Source organism: Macaca fascicularis, chromosome 13, assembly GCF_037993035.2.
Source record: "Macaca fascicularis isolate 582-1 chromosome 13, T2T-MFA8v1.1".
NCBI classification, from domain to species: Eukaryota; Metazoa; Chordata; class Mammalia; order Primates; family Cercopithecidae; genus Macaca; species Macaca fascicularis.
In genome coordinates this window covers 95,193,884-95,220,519 of record NC_088387.1, presented here as the reverse complement: position 1 = coordinate 95,220,519, position 26,636 = coordinate 95,193,884, and the positions used below count along the sequence as shown (strand labels likewise).

The following is a 26,636-nucleotide window of genomic DNA, read 5'->3' as shown; positions in this document are numbered from 1 at the left end:
GTCAACCCCCAGTGCAATCAGAAGTTGGACCTGTTTGGTGAGTTCAAACTGTGGTTTTGGGGGATACGGAGGCTGGCTCAGTTCAGTCTAGGATCTTAGAACAGCCCCAATGCTCCAGGCCCCTCAGCCAGCCCAGCTCTTAGAGGCTCCCAATTTGGGCTCTAAATTGAGCTCTGGAAAGGGGGGTTGGAGGATGAGGGATACATTTAAAGGAGTTTTTGCTCAGGACCTGGGTGCCACCTGCTGGCCATGTTTAGTTCTATTTACAGAGCCAAAGCTAGGAGAGGAAAATTAAAAGGGTATCCCGCCCTCCCCAGTGTGATGAGGGATAAGGAAACAAGGAGGCTGTTTCTTCATGCTGCCCTAGCAAATGCAGCAGAGAATTCCTGCAGAGACCTCTGGGTGCCCTGGATGAGTCCTCCTGAGCCAAATGGACCCCCACTAGGGCAGAGTGTAGCCCCAGTTGAGAGGACCTGAGTGAATCCTGAGTGGGGACTGAGGCTCTGTTCCTGCTACTAGCTACCTGCTTCCCCAGAAGCCCCATAGTGGGTAACAGAATGATTCATTGCTGGGCCCTGAAAGGAGCCATTTTTTCCAGCTTCCTTCGTACAGGCACTGCTGCACTCATGGGACCCTAGAGTCAGACCAAAGGTGTGGAAAATACCCTCCCATCATCAGGCATTGACAAAACTGGGTCAATGCTGAGAAGACCTGGTCATTTTTCAAGTAGCTATGTGGCTCTTAGTGACTCTTAGAAGCCCGAAAAGCAAGGCCTTTAGTTGCGTTCTAAACTCTAGGGAAACTGGAGATTTTCGCTGTGTACCAAGGACTGGCTAGCATTTTCCCCCCAGATAAGTGGCGGAACATCCCAACATTCCAGCCTTTGCCATTGCAACAAAAGCCAGTAAATCCCGGCTAAGTATGCATATCAAATGAAGGCTGTGGTTCTCATATGTGACTGTGCACCAGAATCACCTGGGGTATTCTTTAAAATTATGTATATATATATGTGTGTGTGTGTGTAAAATATGTGCATATAACATGTAATGTATATATAATATATTTTATACACACACACTTGGGCTACACTCTAGCCTCTTGAAGTCTCTGCAGGAGAAGCCGGTGGACTCTCCTAGTAAAGAACCTCTGCAATGCATGGAGGAGGCCTGAACCATTAGCAGGTCCAATCCTGTGGAACCAGGAAAGCTGCCCTCAGGCTGGAAGACCCTTGAGGCTCAAACAATTTCAGTCAAAAACTGGAGGATATGTTTGGACTAAGACCATTGCCTTTACTTTTCTTCAGTAGTCAGTCCTTGAAATTCATATACTTTAAACAAAACAGAATCCCTAAAGTGACTCGGGAACTCCCAGGACCAACCTAAGACTACTTCTTGCGCCCAGAACCACCCCAAACCAGACCAGCCTCTCTGAGGCCTGTCAGCCACAGCTGGCCCAGAATCACTCTGCCCCAGGGGCCTCATAAGGAATGAGTCTCTGAGCCTGTGGAACGCTCTTGCAGAGTCATTCTGGACAGTTCCCGGAATAGCTGGTGCCCTCTGTACCAGCTCCTGGCCGTCCTCTTCATCCTCCCTGGGGACCTGGCAGAGTCTGACCACTCTGGCCCTGGGGCCATTCACATCCCTCTCTCTACCTCTGCGTGCCCTCCCCTTCCCGCTTCCTGTGGCACTTGCTGTTTCCAGCACACTTTTGGGCATTTGGTTATACTGTTCTCATGGGTGCATTACTCTCCGCAATAAGATTATGAACTCCTTGAGGACAGGGGCAAATCTTTTCAATTTATTGCAGTTCACAACATAATAATACTCATCAAAATTAGATGCCCTTTCCTTGACCCTACCCACTCTGCCCCTTCGGCAAGCTTAGCGTCCATCCATCCATCCACTCCTCCTCCTGTTACTTTAGGTGTGTCCTGGGAACTGGGAAACACTCCCCTAACTCCGGTCTGCAATTCCACTCCACCAATATGGTTAGGCAGTTATTATCCACCAAGAACTGGCGTGGAACCCGAAAGTGAATGGAACACAACCTGGCCATTGAAGAGCTTACAGTCAGGTGGAAGGGGCAGGCACACAATAATTTTTTTTTTTTTTTTTTTTTTTTTTTGAGACAGAGTCTGGCTCTGTCACCCAGGCTGGAGTGCAGTGGCATGATCTTGGCTCACAGCAACCTCCACCTCCGGGTTCAAGCAATTCTCCTGCCTCAGCCTCCCTAGTAGCTAGGATTACACGCCTGGCTAATTTTTGTATTTTTAGTAGAGACGGGGTTTTGCCATGTTGGCCAGGCTTGTCTCGAACTCCTGGCTTAGGTGATCGGCCCCCCTCAGCCTCCCAAAGTGCTGGCATTACAGGCATGAGCCACCACACCAGGTCTCACACACATGATTTCAAGAGACCGTGTGGGATGCCATGAAGAGCCATGCCCAGGGTGCTGTAGGATCACAGGCATATGCCTCCCACAGAGGGGTCAGAGAAAGTCTCCTGGAGCTAAAGTAGAGTCCTGAGGCTGAAGCCGGTGGAGGGGGGATGGCCGGGGGATGGCAGGGGGACCCAGGCCAGAAGGTGATGAGACACGATTTAGAAAGAGGAGAGGACACAAGGCATTACTCAGTTGTTCAGCGTTACTGAACGTCTTGCCTGTGACAGGCCTGGATACCCCACTCTTGGCTTCAAGGCACTTCCGACACGGGGCACAGGCATTTAAAAGTCCAGTGGTAAGCGCAAGGGCCAAGATGCAGGGCAGTGGGCGCAGAGCCGTTGTGGAGGAGGAGACTCAAATGCAGTCAACATTACCCTCGGAAAGCTCTGAAATTGCCAGGTCCTGAGTCTTTAGGAGCTCCCATGACAATAATTCATTTCTGTTTCTCTTGGCTTTTTGGCCCCACCTGGCCTCCCTTTGCTGGGCAATGAAGGACAAGGTTTATTTTTCAAAGGAGGAAGAACTAGGAATAAAGAGGAGGGTTTTCTCTCATGATTTTTCTTCAAAGCATTCATTTAAGTTAAACGTGCTCCGTCCTATGTGCTTGGGGTCAGGGTTGGGAACGTGAGGGGCACACAGCTCTGCAGATGCCTTGCTGAGCCTCCCTCTGTAAAGCAGTACTGCTCAAAACAGGACCATGCCTGCAGATCCTCCGGGCCTCTTGGTCAAAGGCAGTTTCTCATTTAGTAGGTCTGGGGGAGGGCAAGAGAATTGGAATTTTTAACTGGCTGATCCCCATATAGTCCCAGTGCTGCAGGTCTGGGGCCACAGTTGAGAACCATGGAGCAGAGAATGAACTTTCGGGTGGGGACAGCATTCCAGAGAGAGGGTGAGTAGGAAGCTGCCTATGGCTCCTAAATGGGGGAGCAAAGTGGGAGATGAGGCTGAAGAGGTGGGGTCCCCTTATGAGTTTGATAAGTGGTCGGGAGGAGTCACATGATAACAGCAGATGCCTGCAACAGATAGGGAAATATTCTTCCTGTAAGAATATAGGGTGTGTAAGATGTATTCTTATTTCACAGAGACACTTTACATATTAAACCTGGAGAAATATTCTTCGCTCACTCCAGAAACACATGTCCTCACAATTCTCGGAAAACACAGTCCTTTTGACCTATCTTGTTTCTCCATTTCTGATAAAGAACTGATTACAAGAATTATGTCCTCCTCTTCTTAACAGCGCAAGTCAGCAGCAGCAACTGAGCCCTGGCCTCTGTGGGGTGGGAAGGAGGCTCACTGCTGGCTCCACGCCAACTGCTGGTTTCAGTGCGGGAGCATAGGGTCAGAGTGGCCAAAAGAAGCCAGAAATCCCAAGTTGTTAAACATCTCAACTTTAAAATATTGGGCACTAATTCAAAACTGTTTCCAGCACTATGAGTGCTAAACAGTTTAAGTCTGCAAGGCAAATTCAGCCAAGGAGTGTCTCTTTTACGACTGCTGGCTGAAAGGACTTCGAGTGGGGGAGGGGGGTGACCAGGCCCGCTTTTAGCTAGATTCTGACGACAGCAGTGTCAAGGATGGATTAGGAGGAGGGGGAGACTGAAGGCTAGAAGGCCTTTCAGGAGGCTCCTGCCAGCCTGGGCTAGAGAGAAAATACAGTCAGCCCTCCACATCTGTGGGTTCCACATCTGTGGATTCAGTCAAATACCAATCAAAAATATTCAGGAAATAAAAAGGATTGTTGCATCGCCTACAGACTTTTTTTTCATGTCATGATTTCCCAAACAATACAGTATAACAACTATTTACATCGAAGTGACATGGTAGTAGGTATTATAAGTAATCTAGAGAGGATTTAAATCATACAGGAGGGTTGTGTAGGTTAACTGTAAATACTACATCATTTTATATAAGGGACTTGACTGTGCATTGACTTTGGTACATGGAGAGGTTCTGGAACAAATTCCCTCATGAATACCAAGGGACAACGGTATGCATAAATCCTGAAGGTAAGCAGAACGGGGTGGATTGGGGAGGGGGGGTTCCAGGACTTGAGGAATGAGAATTAATAGGTGCATGAGGGAGAGTAGGCTGTCTGAGATGACCCCGCAGCTTTCTAAGGTGGTGATTGATGGCTGGTGGTGACATTCACTGGGATAATGAATACAGGAGGCAGAAGCATATTCTAAGGGAAGGTTGTGGACAAGCAGAATTTAGATGCGTCTGCGTCAGCCACAGGAATATGGAATCTGAAGTCAGAACAGAGGCAAAGGTTAGCTGGCTTTCTAAAACACAAATCTGGTCAGGTTACTGTCTGCTGAAACCCTCTAATGGTTTCCCGTCATCCAAACAGAAAGTCCAGATTCCTCCTCCTGGTAAACAAGGCCCTGGCAACCTGTCCCTGCCAACCTCATTGTGCCACACCCCAACAGAAAAATCTGCTCCCTGGGCCTGCTCCACAACTCAGAGTGCCCAGAATAAGCTCTGCCTTTGTTCTTGCTAGACCCTGTTCCAGAACATCCCCCCATACCAAAGTCAAATACCTTCCACCCATCCCTTTTTATGTCTGGAAAATTCCTATTCTTTTCAGGCTCCAACATCTCTTTTCTGAAGCCTTTACTGACCCTGCCCAGCAGATACGCTTACGCCCTTCTTTGTGCTGTCCCTGAACGTTTATGTGCCTGTTTCACTGCCCCATCGCTCCCTACTGAGGGGATCTGCCTGTCTGTAAATGCCTCAAGGCAGAGGCCATATCTTAATTAACTTGGAATTACTGGCTCCTGGCGCACATCTAGCATATAGTAGATGCTCACGAAATGTCTAAGGAATAAAGACCCTCCCTCTGGGGGTAAACTGTGAGGGCAATCTGGAGGGAATGTTTCTTACTTCCCAGGATCATACAGCCCGTGTCTCGTGACAGCTAAGGAGCTGCATGAGGCCCCAGTGCTGACCTCACCATTTTTCTTGCTTTCCAGCTGGGGTATGGCCGTCAATGTGTACTCCACATCTGTGACCAGTGAAAATCTGAGTCGCCATGATATGCTTGCATGGGTCAACGACTCCCTGCACCTCAACTATACCAAGATAGAACAGCTCTGTTCAGGTAGGAGGCTGGGAATATGGGAAGTGGCCCTGCCGGAAGGAAAGGAAAGAAAGGTCAGAAGGCAGAGCAGCCACGGCAGGGAATATACAGTCATGCATGGCTGAATGACTGATGTGCCCAGAGAAATGCATCCTTAGGCGATGCTGTTGTTGTGTGAACATCACAGAGTGTATTTACACAAACCTGGATGGCGTAACCTACTACATTCCTCGGCTATATGGTATAGCCTACTACTCCTAGGCTAAAAACAAGCACAGCATGTTTCTGTACTAAATACGGCAGACAGTTTTAACACATGGTAAGTATTTGCACATCTAAACACACCTAAACATAAAAAAGGTATAATAAAAAGATGGTATTATAATCCTATGGGATCACCATCATATATGTGGTTCATCGCTGACCAAACCATCATTATGCAGCCCATGGCTGTAGCTTGTGACTAGACTAAGGAGGAGAGCTGGAGGCCCTGAACCAGTCAGACTATCTGGAGCTGAAGTCAAGAAATGGAAGCAGGGAAAGAGAAGAGCAGGAGAGGCACCGTGAAGGACTGCAGGGAAAGGAGGAGCGGGGAGCTGAGAGCCAGGATGGCGGCAGAGCCACAAGTCTGACCTCATCTCTCTGGGTCCAGCTCTCAGCTCTTCTGGTGGTGCAACCTTGGGCAATTCACTCTGCTGCCTTAGGCCTCAGTTTTCCCATCCATAAGATGGAGACAATATCACCAAGTAACTAGAGTTGCTATTGGGATTACCCTACCTACATGCAGTGTGTGATGTGGTACTGGTACATAATGTGCATCAATAAATAGTCATCGCTCTTCTTCGTGGAAAGCTGGGGGGATTCTGGCCATGTCTATCCTGAAAGTAGGACTGGCCCCAGCCTCAGAACAAGGAGAGAGAAGAGGAGATGGGGTTTGGGGAAGTGAGAGAGCAGCCCACAGAAGGAGAGCAGCGAGAACCCTCAGCCAGCTGTCCTTCTCCACAGGGGCAGCCTACTGCCAGTTCATGGACATGCTCTTCCCTGGCTGTGTGCACTTGAGGAAAGTGAAGTTCCAGGCCAAACTAGAGCATGAATACATCCACAACTTCAAGGTGCTGCAAGCAGCTTTCAAGAAGATGGGTGTTGACAAAGTAGGTGCCTGCGCTCCGGGGAGGGGCCCGAGGAGCAGTGTGACCCTGGGGAAGAAGAGGACCCATCAGCCCGGGCAACTGGGGCTCCTGGGGTCATTCCAGTGCTCGCGCCTCCCTCCACCTCCCAACTCTCCAGAGGGAATTTTCCCCCTTTTCAAGGCACAATGGAAAAGCCCACAACACTTGCCATCCCATCATGACAACAGTCCTTTCCCTTCCTCCTCTCTGGACCCTGCCCACCCTAACACTGAGCTCTGTGTACCGCTCCTGTGAAGTTCCACCTCTCTCTGTCTCTGTAGGGCCCAAGAAAGTGTCTTTGCTCACTCTCCTGCCTCGGTGGCTGCAGACCCCCAGCCCACACACAGGCAGGAGAGCCGAGGGACACCTCCCCACACAGTTCTTCCACACGGTGCCTGTAGAGAAGGGATGCCTCTGGATCTGAGACCAGGGCCTGCCAGCCTACCTGTCTGCTGTGGTGCCGTGGGAGGGGGGCAAGTGGAGAAGGTGGAGGACGCTGCAGCCCAGGGGCTGGCTTTCCTGAGAGCAGTGGCCCTCAGCAGAGAAAGGCGGCCCTACAGCAGCAGGTGGCTAAAGTACTCTGCTTATGTGGTCTATTTCAGATCATTCCTGTAGAGAAATTAGTGAAAGGAAAATTCCAAGATAATTTTGAGTTTATTCAGTGGTTTAAGAAATTCTTTGACGCAAACTATGATGGAAAGGATTACAACCCTCTGCTGGCGCGGCAGGGCCAGGACGTAGCGCCACCTCCTAACCCAGGTGATCAGATCTTCAACAAATCCAAGAAACTCATTGGCACAGCAGGTAACGTGCCCGAGCCGGGGGAGGGAGCATGGGGGGCCGGGCCGGCAGGCCTCTACAGCCAGGAATGCCCCCTGGGCCACGGCCCGGCCCTGCCAGCCTGGAGGAGACTTGTTATCACGGAGTTCAGATGACGCCGCCTGCTGGCCGCTTAGACCGGGGGAGTGAAAGTAGTGGGTGAGAGAGCTCCACAAATTGCTCCAAGAGGAGAGCCACCAGCACCAGCCATGGTGGCAGCTGGGGTAGGAGGCCCAAGACACTTTGTTTCGTAGCACGAGCTAACTTGTTTGCCTCAAGATGGTGGGGCAGCAAGGTGACTTGGTTTCTCCGTCCAGGTGCATCCAGGCCAAGAGCCTGGTGCCAGCACCACAGCCCCTTCTTGCCCCCTGCCCACTGGATGGCCAGAGCAGGAGTTACCAAGCTGGATCACACCTTTCCCTACTCCAAAGGCCCAACAGTCCTAAGTCCTCGAAAGATGAGTCTCTAGAAACGAGGCTTTGTCTGAGTCCTGGAGGGGAAGGGAGAGAAGCAATAGGGCCTTTGGGAAGCAGCAGCGTTGGGAGGGGAAGGGAGAGAAGCAGCCCCAGCCCGCGTCGGACCCCGTCATAGCAGAGCCACCTCCTCTGTCTGCACTGCCGTTCTGCCTGGGCCTGCCCCACTCGCCCGCCTGCTTGCTTCGCACTAGAAACAGCCCGCTCTGTCTAGGGAGGTGCAGTCACTAGTGAGCAGTTCGCCACGGCATGCTGGCTGCGCTGGGGAGGAGCTGGGGTCCCTGATTTGGCCACTGCTGTACAGATACCTGGTCCAGCCCAGCAGAGGGCAACAGAGCCCATCCTGACATAGGGCCCCAGGAGGGACAGCCACCCAGAGACGATGGCTTTGGGCTGGGGCTTCTGTTAGGAAAGGCCCTGTGCCAGCTGCCTTTCCTCTAGCTATCAGTATGAGAGGGACCCGAACCGTTCCAACTCCGCTTCCCCAAATTTGCCGTCCTATATTCTCTCCTCTATCCCTCAGGCCAACTCTCTCCCGGCCCCAACACCTCATACCTTCTTTAGTTCCTTATAGTTTCTGCTGTCCCAGGCTTGCCAAACGGCTGCCCAGCTGCTGGAGTGTCCATGTGGCCAAGGCTCGGGGCCTAGCTGTAGATGGCCTTCCTGGGGTGGGGGCAGGGGGGTGAGAGTGCCTGCCTGTCGCATGGGCCTGCCCCCGCAGTCCTCACACCAGGCTGTCTCCTGCCGCGTGTGCTGTGGGCTCACGTGGACTCACCTGACTCTTTCCCTCTGGGCAGTTCCACAGAGGACGTCCCCCACAGGCCCAAAAAACATGCAGACCTCTGGCCGGCTGAGCAACGTGGCCCCCCCCTGCATTCTCCGGAAGAATCCTCCATCAGCCCGAAATGGTGGCCATGAGACTGATGCCCAAATTCTTGAACTCAACCAACAGGTGAGTGGGATGGGTAAGGGTAGCTGAGATAGCCCTGTCACCAAAGCCAGGCCCTTGGGGTGTCTGCAGGGACAAGAAAGGGCAGGCAGGGGAGCCTGAGGTGGGGACCTCTGACTTGACACCACTTTGTCACAAGCAGCTGGTGGACTTGAAGCTGACAGTGGATGGGCTGGAGAAGGAACGTGACTTCTACTTCAGCAAACTTCGTGACATCGAGCTCATCTGCCAGGAGCATGAAAGTGAAAACAGCCCTGTTATCTCAGGCATCATTGGCATCCTCTATGCAACGGAGGTGAGCACTCCCAGGCCCATTGGGCACTCCCCAGTCTGGCCTGGCCCTAAGACCAGAAGTGTGATAGGGCCAGAAGGGACCGTGGAGAAAATTTACTGATGAGAGAGAGGTAAAGTTACTAGCCCAGGGTCACCTATTAGCAGGGCTCCCAGGCTCTTGACCCCTTGCTCTTCAGCTGCCTACAGAACCTGAGAAGCCCTGACTGGCCTGCCTGGCCCACCACTTTCCTCTCCTTCCCACCCTCCAGGAAGGATTCGCACCCCCTGAGGACGATGAGATTGAAGAGCATCAACAAGAAGACCAGGACGAATACTGAGGGCGGCCGCAGCCCTGGCTGACTGCACGGCTTCCCCATGCCTCCCTCCCTGCTCCACTCCCACATTATAGTCCTTTCCTAACACGGTCGGCCGGGTGCTTTGTGTCAGTGCCGCAGCACTGGGGAGCCAGACGAGCGGGGCTTGGGGGCATGGGGCCGGAAAGCAGGCAGAAGCCCGTCCTGGGTGGCGCTGGCCCAGTTGGCAGGACCCCTGTCCACACCCACCCTATTTATTTCTGTTGTCTCTCTGTTGTGTCACCCAACATTTCCCAGGGTGCTGCTGCCACCCGCCCCAGCCAGCCACCTGCTCCCGACAGCCAGCAGCTGTGTATTTGACAAAGTCATTGGTATATTTTTACTTACTGGATTCTCCTTGCACTTTACCTGTTCTTTTCCAGAGCTGACAGCACGGGCTCGGGGCAGTGTGCCTGGCTTGGCTTCCCTTCCCCATGGCTGGGGGCTGGGGCTGGACTCACCCATTCTAATTTATTTTGTCTTTTGGCTTCTCAGTAACTGAGGGGAAGGCTGATGTCAGGAGAGGGAGAGGGGGCTGAGGAGGTAGTGCCGTAGGCCCAGGGGGTCAGGGAGAGGGAGGGGGGCATGTGAGGGATGGAAATGACCTCCTGGCACCAGGCTCACCCACCCAAGGCCCCCTGCCCCAACACCGAAGCCCACTGCTGCCCTGAGGCCCCCAGCCACTCCCTCCAGCAGCCTGGTTCACCACACAGACTCTGCCTGGACCCCATTGTCTGTCTGCTTCCCACCCGCCCTGCCCACCCCCTGCCCCTCAGGCACCAGCCTGCATATGTGTTCACTTTTATTTAAATAAACTTGTGCGGTAAAAGTCCACAGCTGCAACACAGCCTCACTGTCACCCTCCCACAGGCCTGGAAACCACCACCAGCTCTGGGCTCGGAGCCCAGCTCCAGCCTAGCCCCAGTGCCCAACACTGGTGGTAGGGCTCTGAGGGCAGGCAGGGGCCCCAACCCCCTATCCCTGAGAAGGAACTAGGTCTGGGCCCGTGGCCATGACAAGGGGCAGCTGGTGAAGCGGCTGTGGGACACCATGACACCGTAGTGGCCTGGCCAAGAGGTTCTTCGTTTCAGTCTCCTTTGGGTCAGGGGGACTGCATGTCATTCCCCACCTGTTGTCAAAGCTCACACACCTCACCATAGTGATTCAGCTGAAGACAGGGGCTCACGTGACAGAGAGAGCTGGGATGGCTACAAAGAACAAGCAGTTCTGAGTGCTGAAGCCCAGGATGGCAATGTCCAAGGGGTTCCTTCTGTAGAGCAGGCTCCAGTGGGAACAGGGAGCCAGGGGCCCTTCCACATTATCTGCACAGCCCCAGTCCCGGCATGTGCCTGACAAAAGGCCACACTAACCAATGTCCCAGAAGCCCAGCAGAGACCAGGAGTGCGGAAATGAATGTGAGAGCCTTGGGGTCATCTAGACCAGCCCCCGGTTTACTGAGGAGGGATGAGAGGCCCACATGCGTGACTCACTCGCCATGGCAGAAACCTGGGCTAGAACTCACACTTCTTCACTTGAGGTTCAGGGCTCATCCCCAAAGACCACTGAGGTTCTTCCAGCTGCAGGACAGTGCTGGTTTCCTCGCCACCCTGAGTATGGCCAACATGCAGCTGGGGCCGTGTCTCTTCTGTGGCCCCACCCCATGGCCCCTTTCGAGACCACCACCATTTCTATCATGACATCAGGTTCAAGCCTTAAATAAGCAATTCATGTCTGTTTATTTCTCAATCACCACTGCCCCTTTTGACTCCCACCCCCACATACATAGACACTTCTGCCTTATTCTATCTCTGTTCTTCTCCTCCAGCAAGTTCCTTGCCTGCTTTTACTTATCGTGATGATTTTAATTCCCTTGCCTAATTTTTAAAGGCTTTTCCCCATGATTAAAGGTAGATACCATGAAAGGATAGGCCATTGTTCTGCATTGCTTTTCAGGCCGAGACCTCACCCTGAAGGTAAAGTGGGCGTGGGAGGCACTGTGTCCATATCACAATCCCCAGAAGTTGTGAATATGTGGGTTACATGGCAAAAGGGAATTAAGGCTGCCTGTGGGCCAGGCATGGTGGCTTACGCCTGTAATCCCAGCACTTTTGGAGGCCAAAGTGGGATTATCACTTGAGCCCAGGAGTTCAAGACTTCCCTGAGCAACATAGGGAAACACCATCTCTACAAAAAATAAAATTTGAAGGTTGTTGTGGCATGTGCCTGTAGTCCCGGCTACGCAGGAGGCTGAAGCAGGAGGATCACTTGAGCCCAGTTGTTGTTAAGGCTGCAGTGAGCCATGATTGCTCCACTGTACTCCAGCCTGGGCAACAGAGTGAAACCCTGTCTCAAAAGAAAGAAAGAAAGTTGCAGATGGAATTCAGGAAGCTAATCTGCTGACCTTAAAACAGGGAGAGTGTCCTGGTTTATCCAGGTGGGTCCAATGACATCACAAACATTTGTAAGGGTGGAAGCAGGAGGCAGAAAGGGTCAGAGTGGGCAGGGTGTGGTGGCTCTGTCTGTAATCCCAGCATTTTGAGAGGCCAAGGCAGGAGGATCACTTGAGCGCAGGAGTTGGAGACCAGCCTGGACAACAGCGAGACGGCATCTTTACAAAAAATAGAAAAATTAGCCGAGCATGGTACTATATGCCTGTAGTACCAGCTACTTGGGAGGCTGAGATGGATCACTTGAGCCCTGGAGGTCGAGGCTGCAGTGAGCCATAATCATGCCACTGCACTTCAGCCTGGGCAACAGAGCAAGATCCTATCTCAAAACAAAACAAAAAAAAAAGAGGTCAAAGTGATACAATATGAGAGTGACTCACCTGCTGTTGTTGGCTTTGAAGACAGAAGGGAGCCATGAACTCAGGAATGCAGGTGGCCTCTAGAAGCTGGGCAAGACAAAGAAATGGATGCTCCCCAAAAGCCTCCAGAAAGGAACCCAGTCCTGCTGACACCTCAATTCTTGCCCAGGGAGACCTGAGTTAGACTCCTGCCCTCCAGAACTGGAAGATAACACACCTGTTTTAAGCCACTAAGTTTGTGGCAATTTGTTTTAGCAGCAATAGAAACGTAATACAGTGGGTAAAACAGTGCTTCAGTGAGCTCATCCTTCTGCTTAGTCCCATACTAGACACCCATGTCCTCCTTGACCCAACATCTTTTTGGTCTTCAAACCCCATGGTAGGGCCTACCCAAGCCCACCTCCATGGCTAGTGTCTAAGGCTGCTCTTCAAACACCCAGAGCTTAAGGATGTAAAGCCACTCCCTTCTCCCCACCTCTTCCTGGTACCTCATACTAAGTGCTGCTTTCCTCTGGAACACTAAGATGGTGAACTGTAATTTTTTGTTTATACATTTGTCTCCCACACAGCCTTCAAGTTCCTTACAAGCAAGTGAGGTATATCTTCCAGCTCCACCTAGCACAGGGCCTGACACAGAGAAGGTGCTTAGAAAAGGTTGCTGGATAAGTAAATGCATGATTTATACGTCCTAGATGCCAAGTTAGAACTGGTAACTTACCAGACTATTCCAATGAAAGAGAGAGTCCCCCTCCCACCCTTCTGTGTGCCTCTGCCATGGGGCAGCCCCCTCATTTGCCTCAATGGAAAGCCAGTTCTGTTTCTCTTCCAAAAACAGGGTCTCTTCTGTGATCATACATGTGACACAGGAGGGGTCGAACAAAGAGAAGATATTGCCGTTGGTCTCCTGAGTACACCTAAACCAATGACCTGCAAAATGAACTGATTAATGATCAGCTCAAATATGGTCCTTGCCAAAAGCACTGCATCTCAGAGCTACCTGATGGAAAGTCAGCCATGGTCAGGCCTAAAGGGGCTGGAGGACAGGTAGAAGGAGGCAGCAAGATATGCTCGTCTCCCACCCCCTGCCTTCCCCTACCAACATTTCACATAGCCCCATTTACCCTTCCAAAAGAGTGGATTATGCCACCCTCTCACTGGTCTCCCAGGGCCTGAAGGATAAAGTCCAGATTTGGCAGGCAAGTTCCTTGGCATATGGGCTCAGATCCTTTTCCAACCTTATATGAGGCTATTGTTGCATTGCTATAAAGAAACATCTAGACTGGGTAATTTATAAGAAGTTTAATTGGCTCAGTTCTGCAGGCTGTATAGGAAGCATAACACTGACATCTGCTTCTAGGGAAGCCTCAGGCAGCTTACAATCATGGCAGAAGGCAAAGGGGGAGCAGGCACATCACATGGTAAAAGCGGGAGCGAGCAAGCGAGCGAGAGAGAGAGAGGTGCTGGGGAGGTGCCACACACTTTTAAATGACCAGATCTCATGAGAACTGGGATCCACCATGAGGGATCCACCACCATTATCCAAACACTTCCCACCAGGCCCCACTGCCAGCACTGCGGATTACAATTCAACATGAGATTTGGGCAGAGACAAAAATCCAAACTGTATCAAACCTCATCACCTCCAAAGTCCCATCAAGCATTGTCCCATTGAACTGCTTCCAGTTTACCAACCCTCTAGGCCTTTGTTTTACATCAACAGATCCACACAACTGGCATTTTCTCTCCACCCACCCTAATCCTCAGCCAGTGAAAATTCAATTTTGTTTTTTTTTGTTGTTGTTTTGTTGTTTGGGGTTTGAGATGGAGTTTAGCTTTTGTTGCCCAGGTTGGAGTGCAGTGGCACAGTCTGGGCTCACTGCAACCTCTACCTCCCAGGTTCAAGCGATTATCCTGTCTCAGCCTCTTAAGCCGCTGAGATTATAGGCATGTGCCAGCATGCCCAGCTAATTTTTTGTATTTAGTAGAGACGGGGTTTCACCATGTCGGCCTGGCTGGTGACCTCAAGTGATACCCACCTCGGCCTCCTGAAGTGCTGGGATTACAGGTGTGAGCCACGGCGCCCAGCGAACCAATGAAAATTCTATTTCTCAGAACCCATCTCAGCTGCTGTCTCCTTCCAGAAGCTAATCTCCTTCCTAAAGAATTCATCACTCCCTCAGCTGTTCATCCTGTAGGAATTTGGACTCTCATAGTTCTTACCATAATACCTCAGTATGGCAGATAGGAATCTCATCCTCACACACAGTTGTATATGAAATAGCACATTTCTTTAATTGTGATAAGTCACTTCGATTTTCTCTTCCCTCATTCTCCTCTGCTGGCATGCTTCAAGGTTCTGAAGGCTCCCAAGATACTAACACCCTCCACATGGATGTCTGAGCAGGAACCTGTCTGCAAATGCCTCAAGTCTGGGGCTCTCCATCGCTTCCCTGACACATCTGGAACTTGGGACTGACTCTTGTGGTGGGAGGCAGAGCCTGTTCTTTCCCATTGCCTGGAAGGGGAAACCCGGCCCTAGCTGTCCCAGACCCCCAAACTTTTCTCAGCCTCCATGAGAAGAACTCGGAGGCCAGGAGCAGTGGCTCACTCCTGTAATCCCAGCACTTTGGGAGGCTGAGGAGGGTGGATCACTGAGCCCAGGAGTTTGAGATCAGCCTGGGCAACACAGCAAAACCCTGTCTCTACAAAAAATACCAAAGATTAGCCGGGCGTGGTGGTGGGTCAGGTGATCCGTGGCGGTGGATCAACCGAGCCCTGGAAGTCGAGGCTGCGGTGAGTTGTGATCGTGCCACTGAACTCCAGCCTGGGTGACAAAGCAAGATCCTGTCTCAAAAAATAAAAATAAAAATAAAAGAAGTATTCTCCATTCTCCACTTCCTACCCCAGCTCCCCAACACTCTGCCCTTTCCTCAAGCCTCCATCCTCTTCCTTGTTCTTTGGCAATAGATTTGTATAGCCCATTAAACCCGAAGTTTAATCACTAGCAGCAGTAAAGCCAGCACTTTCCTAGAAGAAAGGAAGCATTCAATCTTCAAACTCTCCCCAGAGATGAGGAGCACTACTTCCATCCCATCCTTCCAGCTGTACCAGAAAGGAAAGAAAAGCAGTGGCTGGGCGCCACAGCTCACGCCTGTAATCCCAGGACTTTGGGAGGCCGAGGCGGGTGGATCACTTTAGGTCAGGAGTTCGAGACCAGCCTAGCCACCATGGCGAAACCCCGTCTCTACCAAAAATACAAAAATTAGCTGGGCGTGGCGGCGGGAGCCTGTAGTCCCAGCTACTCGGGAGGCTGAGGCACGAGAGTCGCTTAAACCTGGGAGGCGGAGGTTACAGTGAGCTGGGGTCGCGCTACTGCATTCCAGCCTGGGCATTCCAGCCTGGGCGACAGAGCGAGACCCTGTCAATCAATCGATCAATCAATTGATCAACAAAGGAAACAAAAACAGAAACAGTTCTACCAAGTCTCTCGATGCCGTGGCGTTCACATCGGCGCTCAGTGAACGTTCTCAGAAGGGAATCTCCTCTCCTTCCGGCCTCTTCGCCTGGACGGGGACCGCAGGCTGCCACGGGAGCCTCTTCCAGTCGCTCCTCGCCCGAAAGAGCCCGGCCCAGGAGAGGGACTACAAGTCCCAGGCTGCCTTGCGGCGGGCGCTGGGCGCCGGGCGCGCGGTCCTGCGAGGAGACGTGGCAGAGTGCGGCGCGCCAGCGCCGGGCCGGAAAGCAGGGGAAGTGGCCGAGGCGGGAGGGCTCCGAGCCATGGCGGCCAAGACGGCGGGCGTGGGGCGCTGGGAGGTGGTGAAGAAGGGCCGGCGGCCTGGGGCCGGCGCTGGCGGCCGAGGCGGCGGCGGGAACCGCCGGGCGCTCGGGGAAGCAAATGGAGTGTGGAAATACGACCTGACCCGTGAGTACCCACCCTGCCTGGCGCGTACCCAGGGCCTGTCCGGCAGGGTCGCAGCGAGCCGCTCCCAGAACCTGGGCGCGAGCTCGCAGGCACATCCCGGAGCGCCACCCTTGCTTTGTCTTTTTGGAGCCTTACGGGAGGCGGACAGCTCCAGGGGAGGTTGCGGTCCTTACCTCCCAGATGAGTAAACTGAGGCCCAGTGAAGTTGGACACCCTGGCCAGGGTCATGTGTCAGAGGGGCCAGGATTCCGGTCCTCAGACTCTCAGTTCACTGCACACACTCTCCCAGCTGCCCAGGAACCTAGCCGGCCTCCCTGGGCAGGTGTCTGAGCTGGGAAGAGGCACTCTGGATCATTATACACAGTGCCCCCTCTTTAAGTAACCAGTCATGGAGGAAGGGACAGGAGGCCAAGCAGTGGGAGAAATGAGTGCCACACACTCAACACTCACCAGGAATTATAAGTGACACCTGGTTCTTCCACTGAGGAGTGGAGAAAGATTGCCACTTGTTGATTATAGAGTTGTCATGTCGGAACCAAGAGGCGTTAGGGTAGGACCAAGATGGAAAAAGCCTGCCTTTCCAGACTAGTAGCCACTCACCGAATAAGGCAAACCTCTATATCCAGCCTCTCTGCTTGTTCCTACATACTCTGATTTGTCTAATAAAGAACTGCCCCATCTTTATGAAAGAGCCCATAGACTCAAGAGCTGTAACGAAAGAAACTACCAGGAGAACACCCTGCCCTGCTCTTTAAGCAGCCCAAGAGGAAGGGGCTTTGAGACAGGCTCTTCCCTGGAGATTAATTAGGTGGCAGTGTGGGGAAAGGGACCACTGATAGGTGAGGCCTTGGGGACTCAAGGGTGGCCTGCCTTTCTCTACCTATCTTCACCTCAGCTCCAATCCAGACCACAAGCACCCTTTATGAGCGGGGCTTTGAGAATATCATGAAGCGGCAGAATAAGGAGCAGGTCCCACCCCCTGCTGTGGAGCCTAAGAAACCAGGGAACAAGAAGCAGCCAAAGAAGGTGGCAACTCTTCCCAACCAAAACCAGAAGCAGGGCCGCTTCCGCAGCCTGGAGGAAGCACTGAAAGCTGTGAGTGTGCCTAGACATGACACGCAGAAAGAATGGGGGCTTGAGATGTAGAGAAGATGAGAGGAGGAGGCGGATGGACAGCTGAGATCCTATGAAATTGGAGGAACACTTAAGGGTTGAGAGCAGGAGTTCAGGAGAAGATGGAAACCCCAGGGGAACAGAATGCCTGCAGCTAGAATAGAAAGGAAATGGAAAATTTATAGGGAAACATGGATTGGTAAGAGGAAAGCCTTGAAGACCCAGGAACACCAGGGAGGAGATGGAGAAACTGGTTATGATTCTCTGTCCTGTGGAAATACTGATCTTTCATTTTCTATCTTGTCCTCTGTTTTCCTTTTTTTTTTTTTTTTTTTTTTTGAGATAGAATCTCCCTCTGTCGCCCAGGCTGGAGTGCAGTGGCGTGATCTCAGCTCACTGCAACCTCTGTCTCCTGCCTCAGCCTCCCAAGTAGCTGGGATTACAGGTGCGTGCCACCACGCCTGGCTAATTTTTGTATTTTTAGTAGAGACGGGGTTTCACTGTGTTGGCCAGGCTGGTCTCAAACTCCTGACCTTAGGTGATCCACCCACTTTGGCCTCCCAAAGTGCTGGGATTACAGGTGTGAGCCACTGCGCCTGGCCCTCTGTTTTCCTCTTAAACATGTGGAGAGCCTGAGAGGATAGGGCCTTGAGATCAGCATTTTCAGCTGTCCTGTTCCATACTTAAAGATGTGGGTGCAGCAGAATTGCAGCATTCCATGTTCTTATGCTTAAAAACGGAAACCCTTCTTCCTGCTGCCACCTAGTTCAACCATTTTCCCACCCCTACCCCACTTCTTTACTCCCTCACTCACAACTCGCCGTGGTGGGGGGTTGGGGGATTGTCCCTGGCAGCTGGATGTGGCAGCCCTGCAGAAGGAACTGGATAAGAGCCAGAGCGTGTTCTCTGGAAACCCATCCATATGGTTGAAGGACCTGGCCAGCTATCTCAACTACAAGCTACAAGCTCCTCTAAGTGAACCCACGCTGAGCCAGCATACTCATGGTAAGTCCTTCCAGCTTCCTCAAGCTCAGACAAGTTCAAAGAAATTCAAAAAGGGTGGTATAACAGATCCCAGTGCCCCCCACTGTCTTGATTTCCATGGGTGTTTGGGCTGGTCTCAAACACCTGTGACTGTGAATGTTTCTGGGCCTCGTTCTGTGATCCTCCCTCTGGGTCTCCTCAGAGGAAGGATCCCAACCTCAGTGCAGGGGCCTTTGCCTCCACTCACCATTCTCAGGGAGAGCACCACAGTTCTCAGAGCTGATGGGTGTCTGGTCCTAGCACTCACAATGAGGCCTATGGGCCTTAGATTATCCCTACAGCCTGGTGAGCCGGGAGCTGCGTGGGATCATCCGAGGGCTGCTGGCGAAGGCAGCAGGGTCTCTGGAGCTCTTTTTTGACCACTGTCTGTTCACCATGCTGCAAGAGCTGGATAAGACACCAGGTGAGGGGGCACAGGAGGGATGACCATCTTGGGAGCCTCCTCCTTTTTTTCCTGCTTTCAGTACCACTCAGTGGTTCTGTTTCCAGTAGGGAAATGTGCTAACCTTGACACTGTTTTTGGAAAGGGTGGAGGAAGTTAGGAGTCAGTGGACCTGGGGCCTGGGCTCACCACTGACAAATGGGAGATTTCAGGTTTGGGATGCCAAGTAATGTGAGTAGGTGTGAGAATGTGTATCTCTCCAGGGGAGTCACTACATGGTTACCGCATCTGTATCCAGGCCATCCTGCAAGACAAGCCCAAGATTGCCACCGCAAACCTAGGGAAGGTGAGCTCTCAGTGGTGGTGGGGACACCAGGAAGCTAGGACTGGGGAGTCTGGGCAGAATCTACATTGTTGGACTCAGGTTTGGGATAGTGGAAGACCTATAAGCCTAGTAATAATAGGTAATACTATTAGCACTTACTGTGTGTCTGCTCTGGAAACATAGCAGCCAGGTACTGCTATTATTTCCCATTTTTATAAATGAAAAGATTGAGCCACAGAGGAGTTCAGTAACTTTCCTAGGCTCAGTCATCCAGCCAATGGCAGAGTATAGGTGAAGCCCACAAACAATCCCTGCACCACGTGGTCATAGTGCTCCACTCTTGCTCGGCCTGTCCTCCCTCTTCCAGTTGACATCTCCCTTCCCGCCTGTCTTTGGGGGTGCTCCTGGTGTTTTGTCCTATCCCAATCTGCCTTCCCTACCGGTCTCCTCAGTTCCTGGAACTACTGAGGTCCCACCAGAGCCGACCAGCCAAGTGTCTGACCATCATGTGGGCCCTGGGTCAAGCGGGTTTTGCCAACCTCACCGAGGGACTGAAAGGTAACGGAAATAGGGAAGAAAGAGGGAGGGTTTCGGAACCGGAAAACTCCTGTTTGATGCCCCCAATAGGTGCAAGCCTGAGGCTTCCCTCCTGACCTTCACCTCCACAGTGTGGCTGGGGATCATGCTGCCTGTGCTGGGCATCAAGTCTCTGTCTCCGTTTGCCATCACATACCTGGATCGGCTGCTCCTGTGAGTAATGGAAGGGCAGCGAGGGGAAGGCTCAGGGTGTCCCAGATGGCTGTTTTAGCAAAATGGGAGGCTGTGATCTTGGTCTCCAGGGATATGAGGAAAATCAGGACCAGCTTCTCCCACCATCTTAGAATGTGATGGTGAGGAAGGAAGAAGAGGGAGCTATTAAGGGCTGGCAGATGGGGTAGAGTTTACACCCTTTTTCCTAGATGTTGGCTTAGCTGGGGTCATGACCAAAACAGCTGGCATAGGTGGTGGTGTCCAGCGAACCTAACCTGTTTCTTCATCCCCACAGGATGCATCCCAACCTTACCAAGGGCTTCGGCATGATTGGCCCCAAGGACTTCTTCCCACTTCTGGACTTTGCCTATATGCCGAACAACTCCCTGACACCCAGGTAGTACTGCTCTGGAGCACACCTGCTGTGAAGGGACCCCCCCAGCACCAGAACCACGTTACATTTTCCCATCCCTTCTTCCCCAGCCATCCTAGATCTGAGATTTGCAACCTGGAAGTTCAAGAGTAGGTTTCAAGGGAACAGTGATCCCTTGAAATTATATGGACCCTTGAGTGTGATTGGCATATGGGCATTTTCTTAGGGATAGGGTCCATGGCTTTCAACAGATTTCCAAGGAGTCTCTGAGTAAAAAGATTCAGAGCCATTGCAAGGTCCTCAGTGGCTATTCCCCCCAGGCAGGCATGGGCTCTGAAGCAAGCAAAAGGTTCACATCATACAGCTCCATTTATAGCTTATGCCTGGCTTTCCTCCCCACCCCACCCAGCCTGCAGGAGCAGCTATGTCAGCTCTACCCCCGACTGAAGGTGCTGGCATTTGGAGCAAAGCCAGATTCCACCCTGCATACCTACTTCCCTTCTTTCCTGTCCAGAGCCACCCCTAGCTGTCCCCCTGAGATGAAGAAAGAGGTGAGACGTGGTGGGAGGCAGCTTCTCCTTCCCCAGGGGTCAACTGCAGCAGTCCCTACCTGCTGACAAAGGCCTTGCCTTCACAGAGCCCATTCTGAGGCTTTTCCTTAGCTCCCTGTTGACAGCTGCCTGCCCCGCTCACTCGAGCTTCACCCTCAGAAGATGGATCCCAAGGGACAGCACGTTCAGGTCTGGGTGGTTTCTGATGCCCGTCACTTGCAGATGAGTGATCTTTGAGCTCAGAGCTCTAGCTCAGGAGCCCCAATCTCCCGCTTTACAGCCTCTCAGAGAGCTTTCGGGAGTCTTGACACTGTTTCTCCACTCCTTAGGGTGAATGTGCGGCCTGGGTGGCCTCACTTAACGGGAAGGGGATCACCTCTTAGCACTCTCCCCCTCCGCCTGCCCCATGCCCCCAGCAGCCTCTCCCTCTGTCCCGCTGTGCAGCTCCTGAGCAGCCTGACCGAGTGCCTGACAGTGGACCCCCTCAGCGCCAGCGTCTGGAGGCAGCTGTACCCTAAGCACCTGTCACAGTCCAGGCAGGTGGGGTGGGGGGCCAGCCTGTCCCTGTGCTAGAAGCAGAAGGGGAGCCTGGGTCACTGTCTCATGGCCTGACACCTCTCAGGCTGAGTGGGAACATTGCTGGAGCAACCTCTAGGAAGCTGCTGCTCTGTGGGTGGTAGGTGGAGGGTCTTTCAGCCTGAAGGAGCCAGGGCTAATGGAGGATGGGAGGATGGGCAAGGCCACATGAGCCACCTGATGGAGGGGTTGTGCTTTCCCCACAGCCTGCTGCTGGAGCACTTGCTCAGCTCCTGGGAGCAGATTCCCAAGAAGGTGAGGAGCTGGGAGGACGTGGCAGGTTGAGCCCTGTCTGGATTCTGGGTTCTGAGTAGGGGCTCCTCAGCCACTGTCCCTTCCCTGAGAAGGGACCCTGTTGGCATGGAAAATGAAGCAGGATGGAAGCTCTGAATTCCCTCACAGGCCAGACCTTTCTTGTCCATAGGTACAGAAGTCTTTGCAAGAAACCATTCAGTCCCTCAAGCTTACCAACCAGGAGCTGCTGAGGAAGGGCAGCGGTAACAACCAGGATGTCGTCACCTGTGACATGGCCTGCAAGGTGCTGGCACCCGGCCCTCTCCAGCCCACACGCTATCTTACATCTCTGTCTCAGCACACCCGGGGTGGGCCTGTATCACATTCCTGCCCCACCTGTCTGTGGAGCCCCCCGCTGCCTCCAGGGTAATGTGAAGGCTTGACGCTCTTCCGGGAAGGCCTGGCTTGAGGTCTGCCCTCAGAGGCAAAGACCAGCCCCTCTCGCTTCTACAACTGTCTCCTGCTCCCCTCCCACCAGGGCCTGTTGCAGCAGGCTCAGGGTCCTCGGCTGCCCTGGACGCGGCTCCTCCTGTTGTTGCTGGTCTTCGCTGTAGGCTTCCTGTGCCATGACCTCCGGTCACACAGCTCCTTCCAGGGTAAGCAGCAATGGGCAAGTAAGGAGGATGGCATAGGAGGGGCACAGAGCTACGTGTAGCACCCCCCGCCCCCACAGCACACATTTTGTCCTCACGAGTTCTCAATCCTCAGAGTAAACACTTTACAGACAGACTTTTCTGTCCTGAGATATGACACTACCATTTCAGATTAGACTAGGACTTTGCAGTATAGAAGTGCTTGCATATTCATGGTATCATTTGAGTAGGTGTTACCTCCTTTTAACTCCTGAGGAAATGGTCTCAGAAAGATGTAGCAATTAGCTTTAGGTCACAGCTAGTAAGTAGAAGGGCAGACCCTCAACCTGAGGCTTCCTGAACCCTGAGCCCAGACTCTACCCGGCAGCTGCATTCCTGCACACCTGGCCCAGCAGGAGAAGGACAACTCCGCATGCCTTCCTCCACAGCAGGCTGGAGCTGGCTCTGTGGCCCTGTGAGCACACAAAGCTCTGCCCAGCACCTCGCTGTGCCTGCTCTAGGCCCTGTAGTGTCTGTCTCCCCAGTCCCTGCCCCTCTCATCTCCCGGCTCACCAGAGGCCCCCTTTACTCAGCCTCCCTTACTGGCCGGTTGCTTCGAACATCTGGTTTCTTACCTGCTAGCCAACAAGCGTGTGCCAAGCTCTACTCCTACAGTCTGCAAGGCTACAGGTGAGCTTCTCCCAGGGAGGGGAGAGGAGAGGCAGAGAAGGCCTGGGTGTCAGGGAGGTGACAGTGGGAAGCACTTGTGATTCTCCTTTCCCGCGGCCTCCATTTCCCCAGCTGTTTCTTGGGAGCTAAGCGGTGCCTGAGGAGACTCAGAGCCCTCTTCCCCCACTTCATCTTCCACAGCTGGCTGGAGGAGACACTGCCTGTCTGGGGCTCTCACCTGCTCACCATGGTGCGGCCCAGCTTGCAGCTGGCCTGGGCTCACACCAATGCCACAGTCAGCTTCTTTTCTGCCCACTGTGCCTCTCACCTTGCCTGGTTTGGTGACAGCCTCACCAGCCTCTCTCAGAGGGTAAGTCAGAGACAGGGAGTCACATGACGGGCTGGTTTTCCCAGGAGCAGAATTCTGGGAAAGGAGCAGCATTGTGTGGCCTGAGTCCTTAGGTCCAGGATGCAGTTCCCTGGATACTCTGACCCCATCCATTCTCCATGGTCCAGCTACAGATCCAGCTCCCTGATTCCCTGAATCAGCTGCTCCGCTATCTGAGAGAGCTGCCCCTGCTTTTCTACCAGAATGTACTGCTGCCATTGTGGCACCTCTTGCTTGAGGCCCTGGCCAGCGCCCACAAGCACTGCCATGAGGCATGCAGGTGAGACCTTTGCCCAGGGCTCCAGCAGGATCCCCAGCAGCCCCATTCCCGGGCCCCAGGGACAAGCCATCTCTGACCAGTCTCCCACACTGTCCTGCCCCTCGCTACATCCTTAATTGACAGCTTACGCTTAATTGACTGCCCATCCCTGACCACCCTGGGATGAGGGTTGTGGGTCTAAGTTTTCAGCCCCGAGAGTTGACACAGCTACACACGTGCATACTCAAAAATGTTCCACTTTTTTTCCAGAGGTGAGGTGACCTGGGACTGCATGAAGACACAGCTCAGTGAGGCTGTCCACTGGACCTGGCTCTGCCTACAGGACATCACAGTGGCTTTCTTGGACTGGGCACTTGCCCTGATATCCCAGCAGTAGGCCCTGCCCCCCTGGCCACTGATTTCTGCGTGGGCAAACCAAGACTGCAGCGGGTAGAAGGTGGCAGTTCTTCATGGGAGTCTTTTTTAACTTGGTGCCTGAGTTCTCTCCTAGGCAAGTGGCCAGTTGCCTCCACCTCAGTTCTTCCATCTTTGGTGGGGACAGGGCCCAGCGGCATCTCAGCCTCCTACCCACAATTCCACTGAACACTTTTCTGGACCTACTGCACATGGCCCCCAGCCTCCATCCTTGTGATGGTAGCCTCTCACAACTCCGCCCTTGCCCTCTGCCTTCCACTTCCTTCCATCTCATTTCTAAACCCCAAACAGCTTATCTCCAAAAAGACAGAACTCCCAGCAGGTGGCTTCTGTGTTCTTCTGACAAATGATTCCTGCTTCTCCAGACTTGAGCAGCCTCCTGTTCCCATTCTTGGTCACAGCTCTAGCCACAGCAGAAGGAAAGGGGCTTCCAGAAGAATATAGCACCACGCTGGGAAACAGCAGCCTCATCTCCACCTGAAGCCTGGGTGTGGCTGTCAGTGGACATGGGGGGCTGGATGGAAATGCCTCTCACTTCAAAATGCCCAACCTGCCCCAAATGCCTCTAAGCCCCTTCCTGTCTCCTCCTTCATAGTCCTACTTCTTCCAACTTTCCATTCCCCATCATGCTGGGGGACTCTGTCACAAGGCTTAGCTTCTCTCCACTGTCCATCCTTCCTATCATCTGTCTGGAGAGCAGAGCCCAGGTAGTTGTGTGCCTTGGGCCCAGGGAACCCTCCATCAACCTGAGACAGGACTCAGCATATGGTTATTGGGTATGCCTACCAGGTGGAATAAAGGACACAGATTGATTTCTAGCATTCCTGTCTGCATCCTCATACAGAAATTCCCCTAATTATGGTTCAGAATAACAAAATCTTGGGCCCTTGCCCTCCTGAAGACTGTAGCCATGGCTGTAATTAAGCTCCTGGTGGGGAAGGCCACATCCATGGTTCTAAAGTTTGACCTGGTGGGTGTTATAGACACTTCTCTTGCTACGCTAATTATACTGTCTGACTTGTCACTGATTCATATCCCAAATTTGCCTTGATAGTTTTGTGCTTGGAAAAACAGGGGGCCGTCTCTTAGGGGAATTCTTGGCCAGTGACCAGGAGATGTCCTTTCCTTGCCAGGACCTTCATTTTATAGAGCAGTGAGTGAAAGATTTAGAACTCCAAGGACACATGAGTCCAAGGGTTATCGCCAAAGCCCCCCTTTTTTTTTGACTCGAGACTATAAGGAGTTAGATAACTCTGCTGATTTCTTAGTTCTCAGATGTGTTTTCTTGAATGTTTCAAGTCAGCAATACTAGAGAGAAGTTAGATCTAACTGCTGGTTTCTTAGTTCTCAGTTTGGTTTCCTTGAATGTTTCAAGTCAGCAGTACTAGAGATATGCTCTAGCAGCTCTCAAAGCAGATTCAGCTTCCCTCATAAACTCCCATGATGCTCAGCAGGTATGATGGCCAGTTACCACTTCCCTTCTCACGTGGAGCCCTGAGACACTCTGCTTTTTCAGTGGTTCGAATATAAAGTAGCAGATGTAAGAAAATATTGACCCAAAGTGAGGTCATGAATATAACAGCATCTCATGTGTTTGCTGCCTTTCCTCTGGAATTAGCCCACAAGCAGACCCCTTTCTCTCCTAGTGGCAATTAACCATGACCATCTTCCCGGAGAAGATAAACTACCTGGCAAAGGGCCAAGGTTTTGGGACTGCTGGGCAGGAGAACTGGCCTGTGTTCAAGGCAAGTTGGAGAAAGGTGGCAGTTGTGAGAATGGGTTGGCAATGGCACAGGGAGGACAAGTTCGGTGATAACTTCTAGAAGTCCAAGGCTGCATCCAGCGAACCAAGGATGCCACAGTGCTGTGTTGGCTTCTAATGTGTGACTATATTTACCTTGCTGGGTTCATTTAACTTCTGACACTAAAATCCTGGGGAGCAACATTTTTCATCAACTTAGATTAATTGCCATCTCCACACTGACAGCTTAAGCTTAATTGACTTTATTCGATAGATAAAGTTTTTTGACCCAGTGTTGAAATTGTCTGAAATTTTTCCTTTGTGGAGAACTAGTCCAACACTGCACCTGCTCTGCGTTAAAGCAAAACCAGATGTCGAGACGTTTCATTTTTGCAGAGCTGTCAACAAACAAGAGTCCAAGCAGAGCCAGTAAATTGAACCAGCGTGGGCTAGCAGAGTGTATGACAGTGATGCTGATGGGTGGGGCAGTCACACTGTAACTATTGTTGTTACTGGAAGAACCGAAAGGAGCTGACACCTCAGTCACATCTGGACAGTAACTTCACACAGCTGAAGGTCAACCGATAACACACCATAAAGCTGAAGGGCAGTTTTGAGTATGGTTATCTCTTATTAACTTTATTAGCAGTTTTTTGTTTTTTTTGTTTTTTTTTTTTTTTGAGACGGAGTCTCGCTCTGTCTCCCAGACTGGAGTGCAGTGGCATAATCTCAGCTCACTGCAAGCTCCGCCTCCCAGGTTCACGCCATTCTCCTGCCTCAGCCTCCCGAGTAGCTGGGACTACAGGCGCACGCCGCCACGCCCGGCTAATTTTTTGTATTTTTAGTAGAGACGGGGTTTCACCATGTTACCCAGGATGATCT

General features: G+C 52.3%; 2 protein-coding genes across 11 annotated transcripts in view; both read left to right on the top strand.

Annotated features, from left to right (window-relative positions):
• Positions 1-10,388, top strand: part of MAPRE3 (microtubule associated protein RP/EB family member 3) — a 58,356-nt gene extending 47,968 nt beyond the window's left edge. Inside the window, exons 2-7 of one of the 3 annotated variants that reach the window (XR_012422567.1) lie at positions 5,412-5,539; positions 6,524-6,669; positions 7,290-7,730; positions 7,824-8,931; positions 9,071-9,223; positions 9,471-10,388. Coding sequence is in view for 2 of the 3 variants with exons in the window: in XM_045369606.3 (XP_045225541.1) it covers positions 5,419-5,539; positions 6,524-6,669; positions 7,290-7,491; positions 8,777-8,931; positions 9,071-9,223; positions 9,471-9,539 (846 nt within the window). In the remaining variant the exon portion in view is untranslated. The remainder of the gene's footprint in view (positions 1-5,411; positions 5,540-6,523; positions 6,670-7,289; positions 7,731-7,823; positions 8,932-9,070; positions 9,224-9,470) is intronic. The other 2 variants (XM_045369607.3, XM_045369606.3) reach the window with 2 other exon arrangements.
• Positions 10,389-16,067: 5,679 nt separating this feature from the next.
• Positions 16,068-24,834, top strand: TMEM214 (transmembrane protein 214). Of its 8 annotated transcripts, none has more exons than XR_012422558.1 (18): positions 16,068-16,282; positions 17,178-17,377; positions 18,250-18,400; positions 18,708-18,842; positions 19,085-19,167; positions 19,599-19,704; positions 19,815-19,896; positions 20,192-20,293; positions 20,679-20,820; positions 20,932-21,009; positions 21,265-21,360; positions 21,603-21,651; positions 21,821-21,934; positions 22,169-22,286; positions 22,856-22,952; positions 23,133-23,301; positions 23,448-23,599; positions 23,849-24,834. XR_012422558.1 is itself a non-coding variant. In XM_005576332.4 (18 exons), the coding sequence occupies exons 1-18, from the start codon at positions 16,138-16,140 to the stop codon at positions 23,973-23,975; spliced, it is 2,142 nt and encodes a 713-aa protein (XP_005576389.2). In that variant the 5' UTR covers positions 16,068-16,137; the 3' UTR covers positions 23,976-24,834. The 8 variants fall into 8 exon arrangements, 3 of the variants coding, with proteins under 3 accessions (XP_005576389.2, XP_005576390.2, XP_073868238.1); XR_012422561.1 differs by having other exon boundaries at positions 20,907-21,009; positions 21,265-21,356; XR_012422562.1 differs by having other exon boundaries at positions 20,907-21,009.
• The last annotated feature ends 1,802 nt before the right edge of the window (positions 24,835-26,636 follow it).

Coding starts and splice junctions, on each gene's coding strand:
- TMEM214 (XM_005576332.4), top strand. CDS start 16,138: ATGGCGGCCAAGACGGCGGGCGTGGGGCGCTGGGAGGTGGTGAAGAAG. Junction 21,010..21,264: donor CCAAGGGACAGCACGTTCAG/GTCTGGGTGGTT, acceptor CCCGCTGTGCAG/CTCCTGAGCAGCCTGACCGA. Junction 23,600..23,848: donor CACTGCCATGAGGCATGCAG/GTGAGACCTTTG, acceptor CTTTTTTTCCAG/AGGTGAGGTGACCTGGGACT.